This window comes from Pyrus communis, chromosome 5 (genome assembly GCF_041283825.1).
Source record: "Pyrus communis isolate YQ-2024b chromosome 5, ASM4128382v1, whole genome shotgun sequence".
NCBI classification, from domain to species: domain Eukaryota; kingdom Viridiplantae; phylum Streptophyta; class Magnoliopsida; order Rosales; family Rosaceae; genus Pyrus; species Pyrus communis.
Window position 1 is genome coordinate 10,240,749 of NC_142569.1, and position 20,241 is coordinate 10,260,989.

At 37.0% G+C, this 20,241-nt stretch overlaps 3 protein-coding genes across 5 annotated transcripts; 1 reads left to right on the forward strand and 2 right to left on the reverse strand.

Annotated features, from left to right (window-relative positions):
• The first annotated feature begins 594 nt into the window (after window positions 1-594).
• LOC137726195 (uncharacterized) lies at window positions 595-4,289 on the forward strand. 2 transcript variants are annotated; one of them, XM_088694237.1, is made up of 4 exons: window positions 595-2,560; window positions 2,644-2,998; window positions 3,366-3,434; window positions 3,706-4,289. In XM_088694237.1, coding segments are annotated over exons 1-2 (1,902 nt in total). In that variant the 5' UTR covers window positions 595-659; the 3' UTR covers window positions 2,645-2,998; window positions 3,366-3,434; window positions 3,706-4,289. The 2 variants fall into 2 exon arrangements, with proteins under 2 accessions (XP_088550363.1, XP_088550362.1); XM_088694236.1 differs by lacking the exon at window positions 3,706-4,289 and having other exon boundaries at window positions 2,647-2,998; window positions 3,366-3,597.
• Window positions 4,290-11,483: 7,194 nt separating this feature from the next.
• On the reverse strand, window positions 11,484-14,890 carry LOC137725568 (uncharacterized). Of its 2 annotated transcripts, XM_088694238.1 has the most exons (3): window positions 14,786-14,890; window positions 14,495-14,541; window positions 11,484-14,114 (listed from the first exon to the last, which is right to left on the reverse strand). In XM_088694238.1, exon 3 carries the CDS (start codon window positions 14,012-14,014, stop codon window positions 11,717-11,719), a length of 2,298 nt encoding a protein of 765 aa, XP_088550364.1. In that variant the 5' UTR covers window positions 14,015-14,114; window positions 14,495-14,541; window positions 14,786-14,890; the 3' UTR covers window positions 11,484-11,716. The 2 variants fall into 2 exon arrangements, with proteins under 2 accessions (XP_088550364.1, XP_068320396.1); XM_068464295.2 differs by lacking the exon at window positions 14,786-14,890 and having other exon boundaries at window positions 14,495-14,764.
• Window positions 14,891-16,418: 1,528 nt separating this feature from the next.
• LOC137726671 (fructokinase-1) lies at window positions 16,419-19,844 on the reverse strand. The gene is made up of 5 exons (XM_068465610.2): window positions 19,208-19,844; window positions 18,486-18,736; window positions 18,103-18,394; window positions 17,830-17,982; window positions 16,419-17,348 (listed from the first exon to the last, which is right to left on the reverse strand). Exons 1-5 carry the CDS (start codon window positions 19,595-19,597, stop codon window positions 16,962-16,964), a joined length of 1,473 nt encoding a protein of 490 aa, XP_068321711.2. The 5' UTR covers window positions 19,598-19,844; the 3' UTR covers window positions 16,419-16,961.
• Window positions 19,845-20,241: the final 397 nt, after the last annotated feature.

The window sequence follows — 20,241 nt, forward strand, 5'->3', positions numbered from 1 at the left end:
TTTAGAGTATTATCTTGTCAAAAATTGAAAAAATACGTGCACTTAAATTTAATGCATTCATTTTACGTTAAATTTGTCCATACCTTTTACATTAACTGGTAAAGTTTGCAAGTGACAAATTTTCAATGAGACCTTCACATTATTACACCTCATCGGTTCAGCTCTTATTAAGAGCGTGACATTGTAAAAACTTTTAATAAAAGTATCTGATCTATTAAAATAGAATAAAAAGATACTGTAGTCTTTTATTATAAAATAAAATCATAAACCGTAATATAATTTCACACAATAATCTCTTTTTAACTTTTCAGTTTTTCATATATATATATATATATATATTTACTATTATTATTTAATTTTTTATAAAGAGTTTTAACGAAATAGTATCGGTACTGTTCATTTGTACCGAAATGACATTTTTACTTTAAAAAGTCATACCTAGTACTATTAACTTACAACATTTTTTTGTCATTTTGATTAAAACTCAAAATTTTCAAATTATTTTCATTAGTTTTTTTTTTAATTTTTAATTTTATTATTATTTATCTTTGTGCAAGCAGCAAGCTTATATAAACATAAGTTGTTTGGCTGCTAAAACGCACCAACTCCACAAAAACGAAGCAGCATTTGCTGAAGCTCTTCTGCTTTCAACCGCTCCGATGAGCTCCCCGGTAGCTACTTCAAAATCCAAGCTATCATCTTTCTTCACAAACCCACAAAAACCCACATCCCCAAATCCCAAAACTCCAACCAAGCTTTCACCTTTCTTTGTCCCGACGAACCAATCCTCACAACCCACTTCTCCAAATCCAAAATCTCCACCAAAAACCCCAATTCCCAATCTCCCAATCCAAACCCCACTTCAGAAATTCCTCGAATCCAACTGCAAGTCGGGTAATTTCACTCTCTATGAAGCTCTGCAATATTTTAGTCACATGATTCGAATGCAACCCACTCCTCCAATTTCTTCATTCAATCTTTTATTCAGTGGACTTGCAAAAAGTAAGCATTTCTCTCAAGTTTTTCCACTTTACAATGCAATAATATCAGCTGGGTTGGTGCCAAATTTCATAACTCTTAATGTTTTGCTTAATTGCTGCTGTATTGCGAATCGGGTTCGCGATGGTTTTGTGGTTATGGGGAGTCTTTTTAGGAGGGGATTTCTACCAAGCACTGTGAGTTATACTTGCTTGGTTAAAGGGTTGTGTAGGGAGGATAAAATTTTTGAGGCAACAAGGTTGTTTGAGAAAATGGTAAAGTTGGGGTGCCATCCTAATGAGTTTACTTTTAGTACATTGATTAAAGGGTTGTGTCGAACGGGCAACGTGAATGTTGCGCTTAGGTTGCATGAAGGAATGGCTAATGGAAGTGGTGCTTATAGTGTTGGTTGTAGGCCGAATGTGTTTACTTATGGGACCATCATTGACGGGCTGTGTAAAGCCGGGTTGGTAGATAAGGCGAAAGAACTTTTCGTAGAAATGAAAGGTAGAGGGATTGTTCCCGATGTGAGTGTATATAGTTCTTTGATACACGGTCTGTATTACAATGAGAAATGGGAAGCAGCGAAAGCTATGTTAAATGAGATGGTGGATCAGGGTGTCCAGCCTAATTTGGTAACATTCAATGTGTTGATAGGAGTAATTTGCAGAAGGGGAAATGTGAAAGAAAGTAGTGACTTGTTAAAATTGATGATTCGTAGAGGCATAGATCCGGATATATTTACCTACAGCATTTTGATTGACGGCTTGTGTTTGGTGGGTAGGCTTAATGAAGCAAGAGAGCTCTTTCATTCTATCCCAAGTAGAGGTTGTGAACCTAATGCCATTAGCTACAATGTGTTGATCAATGGATACTGCAAACATAAGAAGATACTGGAAGCTACCAATTTTTACAAGGAAATGATTAAGAAAGGAGTTCGGCCAACAATAATAACATATAATGCCTTATTAACTGGTCTTTTTCAGATGGGTAAAGTTCAGGATGCACAAGAATTGTTTAGTGAGATACCAACTCAGAATCTGTTACCAAATTCAACTACATATACAATATTCATGGACGGGCTTTGCAAAAACAATTGCCTAACAGAGGCGATGGAAATTTTCCATACTTTAGAAAATAGCAACTTCAAGCTTGGAGTTGAAATGTTTGGCTGCCTTATTGATGGGTTATGTAAAGCAGGAAAGCTTGAAATTGCTTGGGACCTATTCCACAAAATGTCAAATAGAGGCCTGGGGCCGACTGTTGTAACATATTCCATGATGATCCATGGGCTCTGTATAGATGGGCAACTGGAAAAGGCAAATGATTTGTTTTTAGAAATGGAAGGGAAGGGGTGTGCTCCAAACATCATCACTTATAATATCCTCATGCGTGGTTTCTGCCAAAATGATGACTCGGCAAAAGTGGTTGAACTTCTCCACAAGATGGCAGAAAGAAATCTGTCACCAGATGCCAGTACAGTCTCCATTGTCATAGACCTACTGTTGAAGGATGAAAAGTATCGTAAATGTCTGGACTTGCTTCCAACATTTCCTGCCACTAGCCGGTGCAAGATGACATGGTAAGTTTAAAGTCTCTCGCATGATTTTTCACTCATTACTCCTAATCAGAAAGTCTTGTGATTCTATTCACACATTCAAACAGAAGTTTCAAGATGTGAAGGTGCATTGCTATGGTCTTAAACTCAAAGCAAAAACTTCAGTGGTGGGGTGACTGGGTTTGTATGAGGGCAGATCACATGGATGGTGTAATGATGGATTGAAGATGCATTCAACTGCAGTGCTTGTGCAACTCCTCTGAATCAAGGTTGCAAAGAAAGAAGACCTAGTGCAGCATGCTTGTGCGTGTCAAAGTTGCATTTTTCACCTGGTATTGCAGATTATGACGTGGTGTTACTGTTCTATGAATGTCACTCCAGTGTTAATCTTTTGTAGAGAGAACATGATCCGCAGAGCGTGTAGTAACCAGTCCTGTTCTACTTCACAGTTTTGTAATACAGGTACTAAACTTCTTTGTATTTCATGAAAACCTTAAATTTTGTGAAATATTCATGTTGAGAATTCAATAACATAATTGCAAACTATTATTCACTATAATTTTCTGCTGCAATACATTACGAGCCTTTTGTTCTCCTTCCTTTTGATGGTCACAAAATCTTTTCCATTCTTCATAGAACAAAAAAAAATAAAAACATCTAACCCCCATGTCAGAAGAGCTGAATTGAAATGGTTTTAGAATCTGGCCTCACTAGTTGTTCTATGAGGGTCAAATTGTGAGAGTTTATCTGTGAACGTTTGTCTATATTTTTTACCCCGTAGAATACTTTCCTTTATTTGAGCCATATTCTAATATAATCTAAATTACAGGAAGGGAGATTCGAGCTTGGGTGCAAAGCGGAGACTGCTCTAGCCCCTAGCCAACTTGGCTACACCCAGGTCAGCATACTTATACAAGACTTTAGCATTGTACATTGTAATACTAATAAAACTAAAGAAATTTGTAGAATATGGTTTTGTTATTACTTGTACCATCTGCTGGTAATTCTTGAGGAGAATTGGATATCCTCCATCACGAATGAAAACACCCACATACATACAATTAGTTTCTGTTTCTGAAGGAAACAACATTGCCAACTTAATTTAGATTGATGGATGTCAACTAAAAGAGACCAGACATACTCTCTCTCTGCTTTTTCTTGTCATTCAGCGATAAAAGTGGAGCAAATGATGACTGAAAGAATGGCATGTATCAACAGATGTTACCCTAAAGGGCCCCGTTTGGCTCATCTATAAGGCAGCCCACCAACCCTAAGGCTGCATCTAGTTAGCAGATCAGAGTTTAATATTTTCATTTTTATTTGGATACAAGTGACAGTAAGGGAGCTGGATTCGAACACAAAACTTCGGATACAAAGTTAAATGCTTTCACCTTAAATTTCAGATTCCGAAACTTTATGGGGGAGAGAAATTCCAAATCCTAAGAAGCTTTGTAGCATGTTGTGTGTCTAATGACATGAATTTTCTGTTTTCATCTCCTCCTTTTCCCGTCAGATGGTGAGACCCAAATGATTGGGGTGATTAGTAAAGGTCTTAATTATGAATCTTGTTGATTGGGGTGATTACAGCTTAAAAACATGGTATATTTAGGTCATGCAAGCCAGACTGGCTTTTGCTTGACTTGGCAAGTGATTGTGATGCCCTGCAAAATCTGTCCTTTTGATTGGATTTTGTTTGTTGTTATTTACTTTTCAAGCATAATTAGCGGTGGGTAAGTCAGTAATTTGATACACAGATTCACGAGTCATCTTATATTTTGTAATTGAGAAATGCTCAAAAGTGAGATTCTCTTTAGATTCTTTGATACCTCACAATTTAACGTCAATTTCGTGCCAACATTATTAAACATTGTGCATAAAATATGAGGTGATAGAGACTTCATAAAGAGCTTACTTCTGGGTCCTCTTGGCATTTCTCTGTAATTTATTAAGGTAAAAAAAGGTTATTTGTTTTTTAACATTTTATGATTGTTAATCTGCCTAAAAGTCATTATTGACTGCGCAATTTTGATTTTTGAGAAGGGATCAAGGGAAAAGTCAACAAATTCACTTGTTACTAAGATTTCGCTCCCTTTCGACGTAAGGATTGGAAGAAAAGGATTGAATATATTAATACAACGATATATTTTACATTAAAGAGAGGGATGAGTTCGGTTAAACCACCCAAATCTAATTTGGTATCAAATTCACCGTCCACAAGATTCAAACCTAAGATATCTCATTTACAAGTACAAAGGAATATCATCAAACCGTAGTACTAAGTGATAAAATAACTAGATTTAATCATTGACATAATTAGAACAAGAAAAATTGGATGTACCTGAAATAACCAGACGTAGTACATTTGAAAAGAAGTTGAAACAAAGATATACAAGGAATCATTCAAAATCCATATGTTTTCTTCCTTTCATTCCAGTCCAAATAAGTAAATTTGAAATCACTCCATCCAAATCGGCCCTTAATTTGTTGAAAATTAGGGAATAGCCGTACAATGATTCATGAAAAAAAAAAGTCATGATAGCATATGCATGAGTAAATAAATAACACACACGATACAAGTAGACAAAGATCACATTGGTTGGCAGTCGGCAGCCCCTTTTTCTCTCACTTGCAATCTATCATTTCAACATCCCAAATAGTTTTTCTATCCCTATTGAGTCCAATAAAAGAACCCCACAAAACAAACAAGTACTTTGTTTGATTCTTATATTTCAACCAAGCTTTACTTTCAACATGAAAATCAGAACCCACAGTTATAACATAGATATTGTGAAGTTATCTATATCCAGCAGATCTGACCCACCCGAAATTATGAACTTCACATGTAGGTGTCTGAGCCACATGGTATTATCAGGTTTGCATACTTATATTAAAAGGAAAATTAATGAAAAGGGTTTGAAAACTTTGAGTTTTAACGATAAGGACAAAATAAAGAGTAAAGTGAATAGTACCATGATTGACTTTTTAGTATAAAAATATGATTTTTCGTTAAAGTGAACAGTACCATGAGCTTTTCGTTAAAGTTCCCAACGTTTCAATTTCATGTAAGTTCTTCCTATTTAGGGTTGACTTATCTTGTAAGATATGGTTTGGCATGGAAGATAGAGATCAATTTATACCCTTTATCAGAACACCAAAGAAACAAACAAACGAAAAGGAAGAAGGAAAGCCATTTTAATTTTGTAATTCACATTGGCACTGTATATATTTGTCAACATTCTAAACATGAAAAAGATATAGAAATTAAACTATATGTCATTACCGACCTGATGCTGGGTTGCTCCGGTCGCCGGTTCCGACCACAATTGAAAATCTGCAGCTTCTCTGCATAAACAGCCAATTATAAGGCAGTGTACTAAAACAACAAATTGATATACCTGTATATTCTTCATTACATAAGATATGACAAGAGGCACTTCTTCATCGGCGCATTTTAATGCATGATATGTTTCTAAGGTCTATTCCTCCTAGTTGAGGGGAATGAAGCCTGGTCCGAAATCATTCAAATGATGACAATCTTCAAGCTTCACCGAAAGATTTCGAATCAGACAACATTCCCCTCAACTGTTCTTTGAGAGAGAGGAGAGAGAGACTCAACTGTGTCTGAGAGAGAGGAGAGGAGAGAGAGGGAAAGGAGAAAGAGGGAAAGGAGAAAGAGAGATGGCATAGGGAGATTTGATATGGCCATGCATTATATTTTCATGGGGTCCTTATATACGTAAGGATGAAACTCACATGACATATGGAGTCCACTCTCTACACTAATACTGCTAAACTTGCTTTCAATTTCACACAGCTGGCCAAAGGATATCTTCGATTTTTTTTATTTTTTATTTTTTATTTTTATGGATATCAAATTTTAATTGTGAAAGAGTCAACTGAAACAGCTTCTTTAGGTACTTAAAAATAGATTATGGAACAAGCAACCCTCTACTTTCAAAAGCTCTCTGCCCTAACCCTTTGCAAAGGCCAATGTATAATGGGACACAGTCCAGACTTTGTAATTGCTTTTTGACAATCAACTTAAAGAAAACTTGCACCTCTACCTTAAAGAGCGGAAATATGCACACCTAGAATCAATACAAACACGATGGTTTAGTACCTCGTTGTTGTCAGTTCAACGTTCCAACAGTTTTATAAATCGTGATTAAAAGTTCGTAACCGAGTCTACTGAGATTGATTGTTAGTAATTGATGAAGTGATTAATTAATTTTGAGGAGGGTGTGTTGCTTTGATGCAAGGATCTTGACGTTGGTGTTGATTGCAGCTTACAAGTAAAGGATATGTCTTTTGCTTGCCACTTGTGTAAAGGGACGGTGATGGAAGATTGGAAGGTGGAGAACCTTCAGTTATCAATGATGGCATGCATATGTGATTTATGCCAAGCTTAAATCCCAAGCTTAACACAGATTGGCCTGTTAAAGCTAAGACAACCAACCAACCAACAAAATTTAAAGAAGAAAGGAAAAAAGGACAAAAGAAAAGTGGAATATAAAGTGCATTATGCATAATGCACTCCCTAATTTTATTTTTATTTTTGTCTTTGACTTGATGATCATAAGTTTAAGATCTCCTATCCATGTTTCAATTTCATATAATTTTTTGTCTAAGTTAGAGATATTCAAAAGTTTAAGGAGATCTTGCGACATGACTTTTTAGTCAATTTAGGACATAATTATTCTCAACCTGGTTTCTCATTTTTAAATTTCTCCATCTCTGTAGTTTTGAAGTTTTCAATGTATGAAATCTTGATATCCCTCAAGAGTTTTATTTGGAATCGCTACGTTGATAAAAAAAAAAAAAAAAAGTTCTAATTTCATATTTGAGTCAAACTTAGCCCAAAAATATATTTAATGTGGAGAAGAGAAGAAGGTGTATACAAATTATTAAGATAATTGCTTGACTACAAAATTAATAAAGTTCTCAGTAGAGATTTTGGAATCAAAATCAACTTTCCCATTAGGACCTACATGTTTGTAAGTAACGTATGATTTGTATCACCAATAAAGTTGAATACTAGAAGCTAATGGAATCATTACCTCTATATATGAAATATATCATTACCTACATGTCAAAGTGCCTTTTCCTAAGTAGGTTTTCTGTTCCCACATTTCAAGCATGTTCTCTCAAAAAAGGGGTGTCAATTTTCATCTTGGTATTTGAAAACCTAACACATGCTAACATAGTAGGCATCCTTTCTTTCATTTTGTGCCGAACTTCTTGGGATTAGACATAAAAATACATGAATTGGTCTGCATGAGCTTTAATTGTTTATGTTGAGATTTTCTAATACACTTCGGAATATTTTATGCTTCGAAGCAAGGTCGGTGAGACTTTGGAGGTCATGTGCGAGACTCAACTGCACAAGATCACTTACACTGAGGGCTTACTTTGATGAATCTTCACACATTAAAAATACATATATTATATATACAGGTAAAACAAAATTATAAATCAGAGGCCCTACCATTTTGCAGTGCCACCACCACTTGTATGTCCTCAAGGCCGGCCGTGCTTCGTAGTATCATAGAAATTTCGGGTTTATATCAATACAAAAACAATGAAATACGAGAATGAAAAGCTAATAATTTGGCTGCATATTGGCAATAAATTGTGTGAATGTGAAAGGATATGTTGATGAACGAGTAGCTTTCATGTGCTCAGAAATCCAGCAGTAGCATCATGAACACTTTTTGAGTTTCTCCTCCTAACATCAAACTATACAAGAGCAAAACCGTTGGAGTTCATTTCTCCAACAAACGTGTATATAAGTACGAGGACTAAAACTTACATGTAGTGGTGAGTATGCATCCTTTTGTATTTTATCTCTCTTCTCATGTGATGGGTTAGAGTTTTAAACAGAAAAGACATGAATACAGTAAATAGAAAAGTTTTTAATCTAAAAGCGGAGCCACGACCACAATGTCTTGCATAAGTATTAAGAAACTCTATATACTAAGAAACTTAAAAAAATACTATGTAAATATTAGTTTACAATGCTTTTGTTAGAAATTCGCATGAGCAAATAAAAATTAAGCAAACAAATGGCTGAGATTTTTGACTTGCATATTCGACTACCTTTAAGCATTTGACTTTTAAGTTTTCTCTGACTTTAGTGAACTTATCTAGAAGATAGTGTCTGCGCGGTCGGTTTGGTATAGGTGATGAGCAGATAGCCAGTGGCTGAAAATATTGACTTAATCTGCATGCAGTACATTCATATCTGTTTCCTTTACGATCATACATATTGTTGCTAAGAACATGCTGTGATCCAGAAATAAATAAATAAAAGCATTTTCTTTTTTTGGGTTCGTTGTATGTATACAACTTTGAGCAACATAGAATCATATGTAATTAGAGCATCATTCTTTACTTCCTTAAGCTTATCTTCGACAACCGCCTTGCATTTTTCCCAGAAGCAAGATGTATCGAAATCTAATTCGTATGAGATAAGAGTTTGTCATCTGCATTGTGAAGCGTACATGAAAGCTCGATGCATCTTGCAGCTGAGAAGAATATTGGTGATCTCAGAATGAAGATGACAAACTCTATCTCGTACGAATTAGATTAAAACCCCTGAATTAATCTTCCCTTTTTTCAAATGATCATGCGTGAAAGATCCCTTACCTCTCGTTCATCTTTTGAACCTTGTTCCACCGACCTACAATAACATTGTAAGAAAAGGAAACTTACATTACTGGAAAAGATACAAACGTTGAACAAAGGATTAGTCCCCTGAAAATAAATAAACTAACTTACTAGGGCGTTTTAGATTAAAGAGGGTTTAATTAGAGTTAATTACTCATGGTTTAGAGTTGTCATTCTTGCCAGAGCTTATGATTTAGGGTTTAGCACTCGGGTCTCGAACTGACTTCAAAAGAATACTAATTCACTGGGTTGTTAGGGGTCCAAACAGGGAGTTGCTAGGGTTTAATTAGTTTTAAGGCTTAGGGTTGTGAACTTGTAGATATATATATTTGGTACCTAGTATTTAGTTTAGTAGTCTTGGGTTAAAAACTTTAGACTTAGAATCGCCATGTGCTAGACTAGATCCCTAATAAGGATTGCCACGGTTCGGTTTGGTTTGTTTTGGCACTAAAAGTATAACTAAATCAACTAGCATTCAACAGTTTGGTTTGGTTCAATTTTGACCAATACATTGGTCTGGCTCAGTCGGTTTAAGCCTATTCCGACATAAACAATAAAGATTGATAGGATTTTAGAGTTTGGTGTTGAATGAAGACTAATTAGTGGTAGGCAAATGTTGCCAAAATTAGATTAACCGAAATCAACCCAATTAAGTCCAAATTTTAATGCTCGCAAGTGTACGAATCGTTGAGTAGTATAGTTATGCAAGCACAAGATCGTTCCAACTAAGATTGAAATAATTCTAATTATCTAACTTAATTTGTATTGCACTTGAATTGGAATAGAAAAATTGATGATTTGAGAAAGAACTTTGAAATTGTAAACGTAAACGTAAACAAAAATCAAAATTGCTTAAATAAATGTCAAGAACAACAAAGAAATCAAATTATAAATCAATTGCGAAAGACACTAGAGAATCCGATTCACCTTAACCAATCCAACTCAATTCCTACAACTAATTATTAATGAGTAATAATCCAAATTGACGGTCTAGTTCCTCTAATTCATATAGTATCCATGACATCTAGATTACTATCTATACTCATATGTGCTAACAATCTATGGCATCTAGATTACTAAACACACACGAGTTCATTAACGATTTGAGAAGACCGCATGAAACCTAGTGTATGGCATCTACATCAAGGAATTCATGGTACCATTTGCAAGACGCTAAAACCGAATTAACAACATGACATCTGTGTTAACTCACATCAAATACACTCAACTCAAATCAAAGTGATGGCCAATCACCAAGATTAAAATCAAGCTCATAAGCACAACAAAATGATACTCAACTTGAATGAAAATTCATAAATAATTAAACTGAGAAAGTAAGAATTCATAGTTAGGCTACATCGTAGCCCTAACGAAAAGAAATTAGTTCTGAAACATAATCGGAAATATTATTGAATTCATAAAATTAAAAGAAAAATAAGTTTAGAAAAGCCTAAAAAATACCCTTGCTCTACCGCTGCCTTCTTCTTCTTGTTCTGCCGATGCTTTCTTCTCTTTTTTTTTTTCTTGTTGAATGATGATCAGTTTCCACCCTTTAATTCCTCTTCTTTTTATCTTTCTTTAATGAATAATGACTAGCCAATTAACTATAATAATGAGCCATTTTTCCCTTCTTTGTCTTGCCCACTTTTGCTTCCTTCTTCTGCTTGTCTTATTCTTCCTTTTCTTCTTCCCTCTTTCATTCATTTCTTCCATAATGAGCAGCTCCAATTATCTCCAAATTAATGCCAATTGAACTCCACATGTTCCTTTTGGTTTCTTTTGTCTTTCCCCTTAACTTCCTTCTTTCATTCTGCGTAATTGACGAAGGTTTGAAACCACAACCATGACCTTCATATTGCCCTCTTCAATTCTCTACTTGATTCGAAACGGTAATTGTATTTTCCAAATGGACATCCTCCAATTTTATCCCAATAAGTATCCTGCAAAGAGATTGAAGTAAAACAAATTTAAGTTCAATCATGGTTCCAGGCATTTAACATACCACATGATTATATTAAAACTAAGAAATTAATATAATTTTGATCCTCAGTATGACTATAAAAACTCAAAAATCATATAATTCCTCTTGTTTAAATCCAATATGTCATCATAAAATGTAACTTTCAGGGTCAAATAAGTAATAAAATATATGCTCATCAGCAGACGTGACTTGTTTTATTTTTGTCATGTCATTCCACTTCCTATATTTTAGTTATATCGATTAACTATATATTCGCAGGACCATGAATTTATTGGCGGGTTAGCTAACTAACATTACATCTTAAAAAACTAATGATAGCCCATCTTTGACCCTTCGGTGTAGATAATATCGTTTGTTATCTTTTAAGACATCAAACGACCAACTAGACATGGATTATCCGAAAGTAAAACGCCTAGGAAAGATGCTGTGTCTAAGAAAAGCCTATGAACACACAGAAGAATACAAATCAAGACACTACTAAAATAGAAAAGTCTATATTCTTCTTTGCACAATATCAGCTTGGGTACTGGCGACTATATGGGGGCAGCACAAGTTGTTCGGAAGTGTCCGGTCTGATTACAGCGGCTGCAATGCACAACTCGTTTCGTGCGACTACCATCTTCTGTGCGAATTCGCCTTTTCCTTGGTCGTCCAGGTGGTCGAAGCGACTTTGGCGGGTTAATAACCATCCACATATCCGGGTTACCTTCATTTGGGAATCCAGCCATCTCCTTCCACAGAGTTCTATCTGGAATTGGATGAATCGTCTCTGAGTAGGCTTTCCGATAATTTGCCACTGTGAAGCAACTCTCAGTGAACCGATAGACATGTTGCCTGCACGACTCGAGGGCTGCTGCGGCATGAGAACATGGCAATCCACATAGCTGCCATCCACGACATGAGCAACAACGGGTACGAATGTCCACCGTGACTGATCCTTCATGAGTTCTAACTTCAAATTCAGCTTCATTTGCACGGATCACATTGTAAGTACGAGCAAGCGCAACTGCATCTAAAACACACTTTTCAGCAGAAGGAACGAGTATGCCCGTCCACTGCATGCTCATCTCACGACGCTCATTGAACCAAGTCATCAGATGCCGTCTGATACACTCCATCATCTGAATTATTGGAAGCCCAGATGCTTCTACTATCCAAGAATTTATAGACTCAACCATATTAGCCGTCAACTGCCCAAACCTTGTTCCCTCAAAATATGCTGTTGCCCACAAGCGGGGAGAAATTTGTTTAATCCAATGGGCTGCTTCCTGTGATATAGCTTCAATCTCGAGAAGTTTTTGTTCAAACCCAATGCCAGTAAGAGCATAAGCAGCCTCCCAGAGAAGGTTAACGAGCAGGGTATTATTAAATTCCTTTCGTAAACTGTCACTTAAATGGCGCATACAAAACCCATGAAAGGCAGTTGGGAAGTTTAGTTCCACCCCATCAACAATACCCTTCTGTCTATCAGACAAAATGGTAAGCCTTGGCATGTACTCTGCATAATTTTCAAGGAGGACACGGAGCTCAGAGAGAAACCACATCCAATTTTCATCATTCTCTTCGTCAACCACCCCAAACGCTAATGGAAACAGAGCTCCATCTCCATCAAACCCGGTGGCAAAAAGCAAAGTCCCAAGATACTTGCTTTTCAGATGAGTTCTATCAAGCCCAAGAAGAGGCCGGCAGGCATTCAGAAACCCGTATATAGATGCATGTAATGAAACAAATAGGCGTTGGAAGGAGCTATCATCCGGACTACCATAAACCTGTGCAATGCTCCCAGGATTGGTCCTTCTGATCTGGTCACAGTATTGAGGAAGAAGTCGATAATCTTCTTCGAAGGAACCACGAACAGCTGCCATGAGCCGTTCCTTTCCCCTCCATGCCTGCTTATACGACAATGCAATGCCATGGACTCGATGAATCTCTTCTAGTATCTCTTTTGGTTTGTAATTTGGATTTTCCCTCAAGCGTTGTTCCACAGAATCTGCAACCCACTGGACTGAGGCTTGTTGGTGACCAAGATGGGTGATTCCACCACAGGTGTGTTCTTCATGGATGGTCCTTATCGTGAAAGTAGGAACACCTGGCAGCTTTGCAGCATGAATTCGCCAAGCGCATCCTTCAGTTGCACACTTGGCAGTGAAACGAGTCTTGTCAGACTTGACTGTCTGCATCTCAAAGCGAAGGGCAATAGCAGCATCTCTCAGTGCCCTTCGACAGCTCTGAACATCAGGAAACTCTTGCCCAACAGTCAGCTGGTGATTAGTTGTCAAAGCAAGAGATCGATACTGAAGGACAGGAGGAGTATCTAAAAGGTGGGAGTGCTGCATACCCATGTCCGAGTCAGGTACAATACCCATCTCCTGATTTTGATCCATCGCTAAATCCAAATTTTCGTGAAGATCATGGTCCTCCACAACAGACAATTCATGATTATCTGATAAACCCAACTCATGAGTAGCCACGGTAAGAGCAAGGTCATTGTCATTGTCATCATCAACATTCTCCTGATCAGTTTCAACCCCAATATCTTGCTCCAACTCCAAACCTTCTTCTTCAAGATTTTGTATACGCGTATGTTGAAGACCTATCTCATGTTCATTTGTCTGATTGAAAGCCAATCCATGATCATGGGGATTCCTAAAACCCTGCTTACTGTCATGACTACGATGACCTAATTCCAAATCCTGCTCATGGGCATGCCCCAACGCAAAGTCATGACTTTGACCTAGCGCCGGATTGTGATTCTGCCCCAGTCCGGGATGTGAATTCTGCCTCAATGGTAGATCACCATTCTGCCCGAGAACCAAATTATGGTCCGCCATTACAATTTCAAAGACCAACAGAATCACCCCCCACCAATACAATCAAATGCCAAACTTAAAAGCTGAAAATTTTCTGCCCACTTTGTGTTTCTGAGTAGACCTGTGCCACAAAGAATGCATATTTGAATCAAATTAATGTTCTTTTTTACCACTGACACTGAAAAAACGGATATACAATCCAATCTAGAGCATCATTTTATCACAAAAATTTGTTTTTCGATGCAACTTCATTTGGGAATCAGTGAAACTACAGTCGATACAGATTGAGATCAGCACACAGTACCCGCCTTTCAGGAATTCCTAACGAATAAGCTAAAAAGGTTTTAAATTGAAGTATGAAACTCAACATGCTATATTATACTCTAATCGGGCTGCTTAAAACTCATAAATCCTCAAGCAACTGAGATTTTCTCAGCAACCAAACAGATAATTTTCAATGAAAAATAAAGAAATAAATAATTGAAGTGCTTTAGAACTTACAGAAACAAAGTCTGCCCAGAAGCTCAAACAGAACTTGCAAACTGAACCTGCAAAAATCACAAAAAAAAAAAAAAAAAAAAAAATTAAAAATTAAAAACAATCAATCAAGAAACTTTAGAGATGGATTAGATATACAACAGTAGAGATTGCATCTAACACAGTTAAATAAAAGAAAATAAAATCATTTCAAAGAAAAACAAGAAAAAGAAGAGCAGAGAGAGAGAGAGAGAGAGGGGGGGGGGGAGAGTGAGGGGTTTGAGTTTGGCGGGTGGGGCGAGAGGGAAAACAAACCTGAAGGGGGGAGAAGGGTAGAGAAGGGGAAGGCACAGAAATTTTGCAGGGGCAATCCGGGGGCAGCGAATGGACTTCGGCAGACTCTAGGGTTAGCCAATTTGGAGGGTATTTATGTCATCCTGTTTTCCCTTCTCCTTCAACTTTTTGATATTCCGATATTGCCCCCGTTTCTCTCTTTTCAATTATCTCTTGAGAACTATTGGTACTATAAAAGAACGTGATAATTCATTTTATTACAAAACATGTAAATTTTTTTTGCTGTAAAATAATGTGATAAGTCTATCTATTATGAAGTTCACGTAAATCTTTTTACTATAAAAAAATGTAGAAAATTCTAGTACCATTACTATAACATCTTCGTTTTCTTATAAGAAAATACTATAAAAACAATCGTTATAATTTTGTCCATTGCAAAATTCACATAAACTTTACCATTATAGGATGTGAGAACTCTGTTTATTAGAGAGTTTATGTAAATGCTATTACTATAAAAGAACGTCTTTATTCAATTTATTACATAATACAATTGATCATATTGTTATAAAAAATGTGATAACTTTCTGATGCAAAATCCATGTAAATCGGAGTGCTATAATAAAATGTTTAAACTAAAACATCTTCACTTTGTTCAAAGGAAAGAGAAATAATAAATACAGATCGTATTTAGCTTCTCACACATTCATGTTTAACTATGTCTGTTGTTTCCATTGATTTCTTCACTTCGACAACCATGAACAAAGAAGGACGTTAGAAGCTAAAAGTGTGAAAATCATCCTCTTAGAAAAAATACTATATAAAATTATAAATTAGAGTACCAAGATAAATAAACAAGTTTATTTGTATTAATTTTTATGTTGTGTGGGACCTTCACTCACATCCAAATAGATAGCGAGAGGTTGAGAAATAATTGAGTTGGTGGGGGTGGGAGGGCATTAAAGTAAAATAAGCGATGGACGGATGGTATGGGCGTTGTTTGGTGGAAGATGAGGGCTACGACCAATAGGGGCAGTTACCAATTAGGGGAGAGTCAGGGGCACTTGTGTAGTTCTTCCTTCTTCTTCTCGGTATTTTTGGGAATTTGCCTTTTTCAATTTGGGCCCACATTGACAGTAACTTTTCCTTTTTTTTTCTTTTTTTTTTTTCACTCCATTAAAATGTTATTGAAAATGGAGGGGTTGTGGAGAAAATTTTCAATTAGTTTTTACCACTGAAATGTTCTTCTCTTGATGTTGATGCTTGCATATCATGGTATTCAATTAAGAATGTCAACGCAATCAGCCACCGCATAGTATGTGGGTTGTACGAGAATAACTTACATAGAATAGGTTCACTGCCACATGATGTTCCAATTCAATAATACATTTATGCACATGACATTAGATTATTGAATAAAAGACAGCACATGATAGTCAGCCCGTTTCATGTAAACCCTTCTTATAATTGTAGGCGTATAGCATTGCCACTCAAAAAACCGAGGGGAGGGGTAAAGTTAATTATGGAGAGTGATTTCCGCAATCCTCCTCTTTTACATTGTATACTCATCTCCACAATTATGTCTCTCGATTCTACAAGATTGTCTAAACAAAAAGGGGGGAGGAAGGAAATGAAAAAGTGAAAACGGAAGTGCCAATGAAAGAATGATGTATGATATAATAAAACCCATAACAAATAAGATTCATTTTTTCTTCTTTTACACGAAATATCAGGCCCCAAAGCACCTGAACAACAGCAACAAGGAAATCATTTCCACACGCTATTTTTACCTGCTCATGTTTATTTTTGTCCCTTGATTCTGCTTTTGATTCAGGCAAAAGGAGAAAAACATCGGTGTTAAAATTACTTCCTTAACAATGTCGAAAAGGTGAAAAGAATAAAACAACTACGCACAAGTGTGTAGAAAATCTGCTTGCAGAAACCTGGAAAGCAAGGCCATCTCATGCCAATTGCCAAAGCACATACTAGAAGCACCAATCAATACCCTCGCCTACAACATTGACTGAATCAATAGATGAACTTCAATGCTTCAAGCTATGCAAGCTCACTGACTCCTGCTCGAAACTCATGTTTTCCCCCGAAAGTACTCAATTTCATGGTGGTAGAATTCCAAGGGTGTAATTAAACCTGGAGAATCAAGTAGCTCCAATTGCTATAAACCTACTGTTGTTATGATCTATCAAAAAGGCACTTTTCTTTCTAACTGTGCAGATTTAAGCTTAGGAAGCAATTCGGATACCACCTTCTGCAAGGATACACAATTTAACCGGTTGTCACTTCCATCTACGACCAAATTTGAGAGAGATGTAATTTCATCGACACCAAAATTTTCATCAATTAACTCATTCCAAAATTTGTCATTCTGCTTGAGATTAGATGCACTTATAAGTTCTATTACTTTCTCCAAGGTTGCCACATTCCTACCGGCACCACAACCTGTGGCGGTTGCAGCACCTACAGCATTTGCAACTGCTAATGTGTTAACCTTCGGCATATTGTGGATAAAACCATACGCAATCGCAGCCACGAAACTATCTCCACACCCAACAGTGTCTACGACATTTACCTGTCACATTTCAGTATAAGAACTAAGTATTCATTGATGTATCAGCCAATAAAGAGAGTTGGAATTGAATTCAAACAGGATACAAAAGAATATGAAGGTACTCCTATATGCACAATTACTTTTGGCCAAAAGATATCATCTACCTAATACTCTTATTTGTAGGAAGGTTCAAGCTACATACATGCACAAGCACGAGCACACAGAGCAAGCAGATGTATCTCGAGCATGTATAACACTTTTGGAAACCTTTTCTTTTCATTGTTGTGGTTAAAAACTTAAATATAACAAATATGATTTTGGCGTGAAAGGGCGTGCATGATGGCAAACAACATGCAATGTACAAAATTTGATCCAAAGTTAGATGTAGAACAAAAAAATCTAGCAAGAATTAATAAACATGCACGAGTCTGATATCATAAAACAAGTAAGCTAAAAGTTCACAGGCAATGTCATAAGAAAATGTCAAGTTAGAAACTGATACCTCAAACGCTGGTGCGCAAGAAATACTTGACCTGGTTATTAGAATTGAACCCCTTGGACCCATTTTGACAATCACCCATTTTGTGAGCACCCCTTGCTTGAGCAGCTCCTGCCCTGCTAATACTGGGTTTTTAATGCCCGTCAATGACTCAGCCTGGAAATCATTAATATCATCCCGATGTCTTAGAAAGCAGCAAGACAAGAGAAAAACTTCGCACACTATAAGATAGAGTAAATTAGCTTAAGATTAATAGTGGGTAACAGCAAATCAAACCTCATCAGAAGTTAGAAGAAGAACATCACTCATCCTCAACAACAGGTTAAGTGCTTCGCGTTCTTCTGTTGTACCAGCAGAAAGGCTTTTACCACGTGGTCCAGGGTCGAAGAAAATTGATGTACCAACTTCGACGGCATACTCTACAGCTGCAGCTATTACACCCGGAGAGAGTTCATCAAAGCCATAACCATTGCAGAACAGAATCTTTGACTGTTTTATAGCAGTCTTTACTTGTGCAGATAATTTGCTCATCCAACTGAATGCAGGCTCCTTACTGAAATCAGCTCGGCTGATAAAAGAAACCAAGTCAATTCAGATTGCCATTCTTTACAAAGGAGATGAAATTACTTAAAGAAAAGAAAATTGTGGAAAATATGTACCTGCAAAAACCATGTCTTTGCAATGGATCGACGAGAACCCAGCACAAAAGTGTTTCATATGATGCAGCTGAACTGTCAACATTGGTATTGTTGTCACTCATTCCAACCATTCTAATTCCTTCATCTTGAAGAACATCTAAAAGGAACTGTCCATATACTTCGTTACCCACATGCCCAATCGCGATGCAATGAAGTCCTAGTCTTGCAGCTGCTATGGCCATATTGCAGTTTCCACCAGCTTCCCAGTATTGCTACATTTCAAACCATATAATCAAATTCGGAAAACTTATCCGCGGAGATGCATATCATCTACATAAGATTGGAAGTATTTTACACTGTTCTTCATAGAAACTACTGCATAATGCAAAGCAACATTTACAAAAGAGAACTAAAAAGCTCAAATTAAGACGAAACAAAAGTATTGAGTGAGAAACAAAAACCATAATCATTATACTGGGTCGAAATTTATAACCTTGATCACAAAGCAAGCTGTAATCAAAGAATCCCAACAAATAAAATACTCCAAATTGCTTCAGAGTGAGATGAAATTAGCAGTCACGGAAACAAATTCAACTCTTTTACTTCATTTCTAAAGAAAAAAAATATCAAATGGGTTCAATTTCAATGGTACAGGAAATGCAAAGAAATCAAAAAATTAAGGTTACCCAACAAAAAAAAAAGAACTTTTCCCGGTATACTTAGAGGCTGCGAGAGAAGCAAACCTTATCCGGCGGGGAGGCGGATAACAGGTCCATGTAAGCTTTGCGGTCGCGGACATCGGGCGGGGGTAATTTGGGCACACTGAGGACGATATCCACGCAGAGATTGCCGAGAGTGGCAACATCTACGTTTTTAACGCCGACGCTCTTTGGCTTCCAATCGTGCACGGAGCCATTGGGGGCGCTAGAGTTAGGGGAGTGTTTGGAGACGGAAACATCGAGCGCTCTGGCGGTGCGGTTGGAGACGGAACGGGGGCGAACGTAAACTGGCGCGAAAATGAGGGGGGATTGGGATTGGGTCAGCCTCGGGCTGTGGGGAAATATCAGGTGGGAGTGAGTGGAGGATACATGGTGTGGGATTGGGGGTTTCAGGGTTATAGTGCAGTAATGCATTCAGAGAGAGAGAGAGGGGGGGGGGGGGAATGGCGGGATTGTGGAGGAGGGAGAGAGAGAGAGAGAGAGGGGTTTTGAGTGGATTGGGAAACGAAGAACCGAGGACGGTAGAAATGGCGGAAGTATTGAAAAAGATTTGGTTGCAGAGTCAAGTGGTGCAGCTGACGCTCTGCAAGTGTCCGTTGTTTGTTCCCACCACTGGTGTTCGGTTGTTATCTTATTATTTTATTGTTATTTCTCATCCTTCACTTTTTTAATTATTAATCACTCCCATAAATTTCACTTAAGCGTCATAAGTTGAGTGAAATAGCAACATCGTTTGATGGTATTGTGAGTACACTGAAAGGTCGCTCGATTCTTCGTTTTGTGGCATAAGTTGGAGCACCAGTTCATGAATTTGAGGTTTTTTTTTTAATAAACGATATTATTTAAAGTAAAAGGGTGGAAGAGTAAATTAAGTCTCACACTGAGTTAGTCATAATAATGTGGTCCAAATTCGTCTTTGACGAAAATCGAATCTAAAATCACTCACTTACAAATGAAAAAAATACCATTAAACCGTAATAATAAATCTAAATTAATTCAATTCCAATTATATGCTTAGGGTGCATAAAAGTAGCTTGACTTGTTCTTGTAGCTTTACT